The sequence below is a fragment of the Medicago sativa genome, chromosome 2, assembly GCF_051527215.1.
Source record: "Medicago sativa cultivar Bolivia chromosome 2, Bolivia_mono, whole genome shotgun sequence".
In the NCBI taxonomy this organism is placed as follows: domain Eukaryota; kingdom Viridiplantae; phylum Streptophyta; class Magnoliopsida; order Fabales; family Fabaceae; genus Medicago; species Medicago sativa.
The window spans coordinates 51,117,587-51,127,165 of NC_140750.1; the positions used below are offsets into that span (position 1 = coordinate 51,117,587).

The 9,579-nt window shown below is 34.4% G+C and overlaps 1 protein-coding gene across 2 annotated transcripts; it reads right to left on the reverse strand.

Moving 5' to 3' along the window:
- Positions 1–6,953: 6,953 nt before the first annotated feature.
- On the reverse strand, positions 6,954–9,235 carry LOC146948662 (homeobox-leucine zipper protein HAT14-like). Of its 2 annotated transcripts, XM_085744875.1 has the most exons (5): positions 8,818–9,235; positions 8,608–8,661; positions 8,282–8,571; positions 7,697–7,776; positions 6,954–7,554 (listed from the first exon to the last, which is right to left on the reverse strand). In XM_085744875.1, exons 1-5 carry the CDS (start codon positions 9,110–9,112, stop codon positions 7,287–7,289), a joined length of 987 nt encoding a protein of 328 aa, XP_085601001.1. In that variant the 5' UTR covers positions 9,113–9,235; the 3' UTR covers positions 6,954–7,286. The 2 variants fall into 2 exon arrangements, with proteins under 2 accessions (XP_085601001.1, XP_085601000.1); XM_085744874.1 differs by having other exon boundaries at positions 8,282–8,661.
- Between the last annotated feature and the right edge of the window lie 344 nt (positions 9,236–9,579).

Here is a 9,579-nt window from a genome sequence, read left to right on the forward strand (position 1 = left end):
TTATGAGCAATGAGTTTTTGAGACCTAGAGAGAATAGATGTAAATGATTCAATACTTTGAAAGTGAAAGGAAGAAGTGTTTATATAGTGAAAGAAAAAAAAACATCATTTTCGCACCAAAAACAACAATTGAATCGATTCATTTAACTATTGAATCGAGTCAGACATAGAAAGATTAAATCCACATGAAGGAAAATCTATGAAGATTGATGCAAGTCAAGAGATGTATGAAACGATTCAAACTGCCCAGATGGTTGTTTGAATCGATTCAAGGTAATAGTGAATTGATTCAGAGAGAGTCAGAGAGTTTGATGATATGACTCATGAAAGAATGATACGATTCAAACATGAATCGATTCACGTACAGTGTGAATCGATTCACGTACAGTGTGAATCGATTCATGCAAAGTCAGAAAATTTTTTAAGTCGATTCAAATAGAAATGAGTCGATTCATGCAGACACAAGACACAATTGAAAGGGTACCAGGATGAATAGACAGAAGATGTTCAATAGGGTGCTTTAACATAGTTTTATTCAAAAATGAAAAGCTAGACAAACATGATCTAACCTAAAACAATCAAAAGATATGAAAAATCAAACATCAAAATTATAGCTAGAGGCTTCAACCTCGAGGAGGAGAACATTCCCATATCCTAAGCCAATGCCACCAGACCAACCCAAGTGGGTTCCAATAGTCATAATTGTATTCTAACTCATGCTTTCACGAACTCTTTTAAAGACAAAAAATGTTATTCACCCACCCTCTAACGTATTCTTGGTATCTTCATGTAGACTAATAATTGAGGCTCAACAGACTCCTCATCCTAGTAGTGCTCCTCATCGGCGTTGTAGTAGTGCTAGTCGCTGACGTGGTACTCATCCCGAGAAGGGTCCACAACCTGAGACACACCCGTCTGTGAGGTCTCGTCCATGCCACTCTTACAATCCTCTCTCCCGACGGGCGCTAGACGTCAAGGTCTCCTTGCTCAGTCGGCGATCTATGTGAGTTTGGATTGTCAAACATTTCTACCTGGTAAAAAACAGTGAAACATTCATTCATGCATTTCATCAACCACTTGGAATGAACAATATAAAACATTGATTCACTGTGTTATTTCAACTTTTAAACTACCTCATTAAAGTCAAACCTAGTCTAAACAACATTCACATTGCAATAGACAATCATTGAATCATTTACTACCAACAAATTCCACATTTACATAAACCATAAACACTAACATGTATCAATTTTTAAAAAATTCTAACATATAAAACAAAAACGAAAAAACTCAATGCATAAAGATCATAAATACTTATTGTAATTGAAGTTGATTTGCATGAAGTTGAAGAAATTGATTTGCTTGAGTATGGAGGGAGAAATGTTTTTATTTTGTGTTTTGAAGGAATGAGTTAAATGCAGTTGTTGTTCCGGAATAAACCAGAACGCAACGTCGATTAATTGTTGTTGGAAACACTTAGCGAGCGGTAGTTAATTTTCATGGAAACGATCGACAATTAACTACCGTTGAGGGCATTAAGATAATTTTAGGGTGTTAAAAAGAAATTTTTGATGTTAAGAAAACAATTCCCAAAGAAAAATAGTATACCTCGGTTCAGGTTCAAGCCCCGTAAGTCCAAATAGAAGCATGCTTGCAACACTCACTTTTAAACACTTTTATTAACACTTACTCCCTCATGTCCTATTTCTAGAAAACATGTGTCTTTTTTGATTCATTGCATAAATGTTGTATTTGGCAGGGGCGTTTCTACCGCCCAGCTAGCCTGGGCACACGCCCAGGCTCAACCGATACCTTCTTTGTATCGCTTCAAGAAATTTGCAAGAAATTTGACTTGTAGTGACAACCAAAATCCGTCACTATAGGACAAATTTCCGTAGCTAAATCTGTCTCTCATTGCCAAATGGTTGTCACTACATATTTTCCACATTTACCTATGGAAAAAGCGTAGGTAATTCTAAGGATACCATTTTAAAACACATTATGGACCTCTACCTACGGTTTGGCTGTCACCAAATTTTATCATTTTTTTTTGTATATTTTCTATTCTACTATAAATTCTAAAGATGAATAATTCATAAAATTAATACTAAAATTAATTTAATCAATATATTAAAATATTATAATCAATACCATTGGAATATGAAATTGATTACTATAATCAATTTTTAGAATAAATTGTTGAAGTGACTTAACTAGAATAATTCTCCCTAACTATGAACTATTATACCATCCACCCAAACCAATACTCAAAACTCACACAAATCAAAATTTATATATATATACTCAATTGCTCATTTAATTTATGGTAACAACATGATCAACGAAGTGTTGTTCAATGACTTGATGATATGTTACATCGAGCGGGAGATAATCAAGTCACTTGATGATGTTGATATTATTCGAACATTCATCGCAAAGACGTCTCGGAAAGGGTATTTAACTCCTAATTTTATTTAGCACACTATTGGCAAGTTATGTTTCACCTCTCTTATTTCAAATTGTACTTTTATCGATAAAATGACGAGCCTATTTTATTTCGATTTATGACTATTTATATATTATGTCGCACGTGAATTTACGGTCAAAACTTTGCCCAAGCTCGATAAAATTTCTAGCTCAGCCGCTGTTATTTGGCCTATATTTTAGACAATTTTTTCTTATAAATAGGATCGGATGGAGTACTCTTTTATTAGATGAAGTCAATGTATGCCCCACCATTTTGAGTGGGTTATATTTCCAAAAGTTAGACTCATTAATTTAAACTAATAAGAGAATTGTTTTACCAAACTAATAAGAGAATGAGTATTATAAAAAATGTTCAAAATAAATGTTGCTCACACAACTCTTTTAAATAAGCCACCGAAACTGTAACATCCCAGACTGCTTTCAGGATTGCCGACTAACCCCACAAACCAACACGAGTCCTTTCAGCATGCTTTGTCCTCACTCACATGCTTACCGGGAAACTTCCCGGTAGGTCACCCATCCTAGTACTACTCCAAGCCAAGCACGCTTAACTATGGAGTTCCTATGGATTGAGCTACCGAAAAGAAGATGCATCTTGTTGATATGGGTAGTACCTAACAATTCTTATAAGCCTTCCTTCAACCATGTAGTCCCATACCTACACGGCCTCCGGATCCCTCTCATTCCGATGTGATTCGGTTCCTCTTATTAACGATAGTACCTGTAACAGTCCGGTGGTCCGACTCATCCCGCTTAAGTCCGGGGCCAGCCTGGCTCCGCCACTGTTACTGTACCACGTTGTGGGTGTTACATGCCCACCAACTTCCACCTGGTTCGTCCCCGAACCACACCGTACTGGAAGAGGTCTACTCTGATACCAAGTGTAACATCCCAGACTGCTTTCAGGATTTCCGACTAACCCCACAAACCAACACGAGTCTTTTCAGCATGCTTTGTCCTCACTCACATGCTTACCGGGAAACTTCCCGGTAGGTCACCCATCCTAGTACTACTCCAAGCCAAGCACGCTTAACTATGGAGTTCCTATGGATTGAGCTACCGAAAAGAAGATGCATCTTGTTGATATGGGTAGTACCTAACAATTCTTATAAGCCTTCCTTCAACCATGTAGTCACATACCTACACGGCCTCTGAATCCCTCTTATTCCGATGTGATTCGGTTCCTCTTATTAACGATAGTACCTGTAACAGTCCGGTGGTCCGACTCATCCCGCTTAAGTCCGGGGCCGGCCTGGCTCCGCCACTGTTACTGTACCACGTTGTGGGTGTTACATGCCCACCAACTTCCACCTGGTTCGTCCCCGAACCACACCGTACTGGAAGAGGTCTACTCTGATACCAAGTGTAACATCCCAGACTGCTTTCAGGATTTCCGACTAACCCCACAAACCAACACGAGTCTTTTCAGCATGCTTTGTCCTCACTCACATGCTTACCGGGAAACTTCCCGGTAGGTCACCCATCCTAGTACTACTCCAAGCCAAGCACGGTTAACTATGGAGTTCCTATGGATTGAGCTACCGAAAAGAAGATGCATCTTGTTGATATGGGTAGTACCTAACAATTCTTATAAGCCTTCCTTCAACCATGTAGTCACATACCTACACGGCCTCTGAATCCCTCTTATTCCGATGTGATTCGGTTCCTCTTATTAACGATAGTACCTGTAACAGTCCGGTGGTCCGACTCATCCCGCTTAAGTCCGGGGCCGGCCTGGCTCCGCCACTGTTACTGTACCACGTTGTGGGTGTTACAGAAACTGAACCAAAGGAACCCTAACCAAAAGATAATACTAATATTCCCTCCGTCCCATAATATTTGACACAGTTGACCTTATTACGCATGCCAATGCATAATTTTGAGCTCGAATATCTTGAATAATATATTAGGAAAAATCATGAAAAATTAATATTTTGAAAATACTCATCGAGACAAATCTAACGACATCTTATATAATATTATTTATTTTTGTATATTAGTAGAAAAATATGGTCAAAGTAAGTTAGGTCAAAATTACATATTTTCAAATGGGTCATCTATTGCGGGAGGGAGGGAGTATAAATTTGTCTCATAAACTTCATTTAGTTTTGTGAATTTTTTATAGGGTAGTGTTAACTTGTGCCTCAGGGCACATGTTAAGAATCTAAAAATGGAATTAAATAATAAATTTTGTCTTGAAAATATAATATTTCAAATTTCTAGAATATTGAATGCACAATTTCCAACAAAATATTTCTATCTTTGACTTCTTAATTTGTGTTTGTGCCCTTGGAGCATAAGTTAAGAAACCAAATGTAGAAACTTTTTCTTAAAAGTTGTGCATTCAATGCTTTGAAAGTTTCAAAAATTATCATTTAAATATAAAATTTATTTGTTAATTCTATTTTAAACTCCTTAACTTATGTCCTTAGAGCACAAGTTAAGAAGACCCTTTTTTATATTGTCTCATAAATATTTTGAAGTATACAAGAATGGACACAATAAAGCAGTTGAGGCCCCGCCTGATTGGCATCCCTAAGGTGGGAGGACATGCGTGTCGCAAACGGCTTGTATTCTATCATTAATTAACCATAATGAAAAGTGTACTTCCCTCGTGCATTCTCATTATTGGGGTACCCCACTTTAGGGGACAAAATTTATCAATGTGGCATTCTTGTCCTGTCCCTTTTGGGTCACAGTCCCATTTGTTTTCCCCTCTTCAATTCCCACAAGCCACAAGAGAAGCGCAAAAGCCATGCAATTGCACCCTATCATTATTTTCACATTATAAATACTTGCATATTTTTTCTTACTCCCTCTGATCACTATTATAAACAAATTTCTATTTTTTAGATTCATTTAATAAACAATGTATGTGATATACAATGTAATCCACATACATCATTTATTAAATGAACCTAAAAAGTCAAAATTTGTTTATAATAGTGACAGGAGGGAGTACAAAATAAATACAGTACTTTATGAACCCCCACCACACCTAGTAATTCTTTGACTCTCCATCTCTAGTCTGAATTCTTCATGATGACGAGTGACTGCTGCTGAGGTTGAAGTCTCAAAAAACGAAATCATTAAAAAGCAGACTGATCAATGGGTTTGAAAATCTCTTGGTTTTTTCTGAAAAAGTTGCCTTGAACCACGGCATTCGCCTCCTCACCCCATGACCATTAGGTCATAGCCTACCTAACTCTGACTATTTACCTTTATTATTATTTTCAACCAACAATATGAAACTTCATTTTACATTCTCCCTCAAGTCATTGTCATAAACAAAAAATGCACTACAATCTTGGTTATTACTTGGTTATTAACATAAAAAAAAGGATGTGTTAATTGTTATCAACACTTTTTATCTAACATATAATAAAATATTTTGTATGATTTATTATATGGCAATTTTCATCAATTTCTAATACAATATTTATATAAGTTTTTTGCCAAATTTTTATTTTCTTATCTTAGGAGAATCAATTTGTATTTCTTTTGCCAATTTTTTTAATTGTTTTTCATTTTCATTAATGTTAAACATTAAATTATCATAGTTAATAGATAAATTTAATTTCAAAAATAAATTACCTTATATTTATCTGAAAAATAATTAAGTTAAAAAATAACAATTGAGTTTGATATACGCCAGTCCAGATTATTTGTAGGGAAGGGAAGCCTTCTATAATTGGTGCAATTGTCTGTTGTTATGTCCACATGCTATCTCACAGATTTTTTGATGTTACATGATCACAAGACTTGGTGGTGTTTGTCAAAAAGAAGAACTCCAAAATTCTGACTTTGATTAGTATTGCATGTTACTCCCTCAGTCCTGTTTTATCTGACTCAGTTCGGTTTTTTACACAGATTAAGAAAAATGTATAAATAAAGGGAAAAATGGAATATATTGTATTAGGAATGATGAAAGTAGTATTAATTAGAGTTATATTGTATTGAGAATTATCAAAGTTGTATTGAAAATTGAAATGACTCAGCTATTTTGGGACACTTTTTTTTAGAAAATGGGTCAGATATTCCGGGACGGAGCGTCCCTTAATGTAACAACCCATTTGATTTTATTTTTGTCCCTAAATGTAACCCCCTTTTCAAATTACTAGATGCATTTATTACTTTTTTTATAAACATACCCCTAATTAATACTACTAACTTGTCTTCAAATATGAATAGTCAAATTTAATACACATACAAACAAAGAACAATTTGGTAATATTAATACACAAAACAGACACATTAATTACACTGACAACTTTTCTTAAGAAATGTAAAAAATGCAAAGGTGGGTTACATTAAGACGGAGGGAGTACTATATATATAAATTTTCATCATAAATATTTATTGAAGTAGATTGTACGTACGTTCTCCGTGATCTTTAGAACGTGTTTGTCGTCGTGATCCAATTATAAAAAAAATAATTTAAAAAATGAGAAATTAAGGGTGGAGAGATTATCACAAAAAAATAGTACTATCATTTCAGTTGTCTTCTTTTGAATATATATCTTCACAAGTCTAATATTTCCTTCTCCTTTCTAATTTCACCATCAATCCAAAGAAATTAAAGGAATAATATCCAAAGAAATTTAAACTAGAAAAAAAAAAATACAATTATCAGAAATTCTATACCAACTCCCAATGGAACATAGGGAGCAAAAAGCAAAAACAAAAAAAAAAAAAACACTATGATCAGCCTCTCATAAAATTCCCTATATACAAAATTAAATCAATTTCCAATAACTCACTATATAATCAATTCCAATGCTGGTTTTTGAGGTGGAATCATCACTGGTTAATTTTGTTATTGTTATTACCATTGATTGTGGCACTTGTATTAGTGACAGAAGAAGTGGCTGAAGAATTTGTTGCAACACGTTCACAAGAAGGGCACATAGTTAAAGTAGTTGCTGGTAATTGCATGTTGAATGGATTTGAAGTTTTTAAAGCTCTTAATTCTTGAAGTTCCTTGTGTAGCCTTCTATTCTCTTCTGTTAGTGTTTCACAGCATCTCTTTAAGTATTCACAATCTACTTCTGTTTGTTTCAACTTAGTCCTGCATCAGAACATAAATTTATATGATTAAATTATATATTTTCATATCCAAAGTTTAAAAAATAAAGTTGTATCCACTGCATTTGACTATAATTTTTTTAATCTAAGTATGATTTATCAAAATTAGCAAAGTGTATCTGTACCTTGCTCTTCTATTTTGGAACCAGACTTCTACTTGGCGAGGGCGAAGATTGAGTTGTTTTGCAAGAGCCAGTTTTTGTTTCTACACCACAATTGTGTCCAACCATTAGTATTAAAAAAAAATCAAAAACAAATAAATGGGTCCAAGGAAGAATTGTCATAAAATTTTCATCTTATTACAAAATTAGTACAAAAAAATGTATAATAAAAAAAATTGTGTTAAAATTTAAACATTCATTTTTTTTTCAATTCAATCTAAAGTAGAAACATTCATTTAAACATTTGTAACACCAATACTATATATTAGAGATATATTTGGTGTTTCTTATGACACCAATAACATTACATAGAATATTTTCTTTTGAAAGGAACATTACATATATAGATTTATTATTGATATCGACATAATATCGACATGTTAGTATGTGTGGTATGAATCTGGAAGTATTTTTTATAGATTTTTTTTTGTGGTCGGGTTTGAACCCCGACTTTGCATATTTTTATGCATCGTCCATAAACTGAGTTATGCTCAAGAGGACAATATAAACTAATTTATACTTCACATGAGAGAGAAAAAAAACACATACAGGGTTAAGAGTGTGATGTTCTTTGAAGCTTTCTTCAAGAAAAGCAGATTGATCCTTAGAGAGCCTAAGTTTCTTCCTTGTGTTACCATTACCAACACCACAGTTATCATCTTCATCACTAACTCTTGAAGAATTCCTTTGATCATACCCTTCACCATCAGAAAACTCTCTCTTGTTCCCTCCTGAACCACTCAAACTCCTACCACCACTTCCTCCTCGACTGTACATGCATAGATCCATCTGAAAAGAAGATGCTGCACTATTCGGGGACGACGAAAGCGCCATCTCATCGTTCGCCATAACAACCACCGTCGCCGGTGGAACCACGTTCACATCCAATCCCCTCGAAGAACCTCCAAACTCGGTTGATAATAAATTACCTAATATTGCAAAAACAATAATAAGTACTGATTCTATTTTTAATCCTATTTTAAAAACACTGGTTTCATCATCACTATAACTAGTTAAATTTTATAAGAGAAAAAACAAGAGTAAAAGATAAAATATTGGTAACTTTTTAGGAAGTGGGTTGTTACCGTTTTGAGAAGGAGGATTCCATGGGAATGAGAGTTGAGGAAGAAGATCAAGTTGATGCAATACAGGATTAGGATTTTCAGTTCTATTACTGTTGTTGTTGATGTCCCTTTGAGTCTTTTCTTCTTCTTGTTGTTGTTGTTGAAGTTGATCTCTTTGTGTAGTACTAATAATTGGACCAATTGATAAAGTGGTGTTGAAGCCTAAGCCAAGTTCTTTGGAAGCTTGATGAGGATGCTTTTCCATTAATCCAATTAGAGGCTTTGAAGAGTCTCCTAAGCTTAAACCTAGCTCCATGATCTCTTTTCTCTACTTCTGCATAGGGAAGAAGAAACACACAAAGTGGAGAGGAATATAGAGAGAGAAAAGGAATGAAGAATGTCAGTGGGGAAAGGGAATTCTAGCTTTGGACTAATAAATGAAGATGAAAAGGTTGAAAGAGAAGAGTCTTTATAATCATAGAAATGAGAGTGTCCAACGTGATCATAGCAAGACCAAAATGGTCACTTTCTTTAATTAAAATAATATTTTAAAAAATGTGTGGTGGCTATTTTCTTTTGTTATTTGCTCTCGAGACTTTCAATGTAGTATGGGAAATACTTGTATAACTATGGCACCAGTATGAGAATGATTAAAATATAATATCTGTAAAAATTAAACTAAATCAAATCTACTTTTTCTGTTTCATACTTTCATATCCTAACCATTTATATACTCTTATATCTAATTTTGAGTATTAAAAAATGATTTCTTTGATCTTACTC

What these genes read in the sequence shown, in the direction of transcription:
- LOC146948662 (XM_085744874.1), bottom strand. Translation starts at nt 9,112, where the DNA reads ATGGAGCTAGGTTTAAGCTTAGGAGACTCTTCAAAGCCTCTAATTGGA. An exon ending in GAATCCTCCTTCTCAAAACG is followed by an intron (nt 8,662 to 8,817) that starts GTAACAACCCAC and finishes TTGCAATATTAG; the next exon opens with GTAATTTATTATCAACCGAG. An exon ending in AACATCACACTCTTAACCCT is followed by an intron (nt 7,777 to 8,281) that starts GTATGTGTTTTT and finishes ATTGTGGTGTAG; the next exon opens with AAACAAAAACTGGCTCTTGC.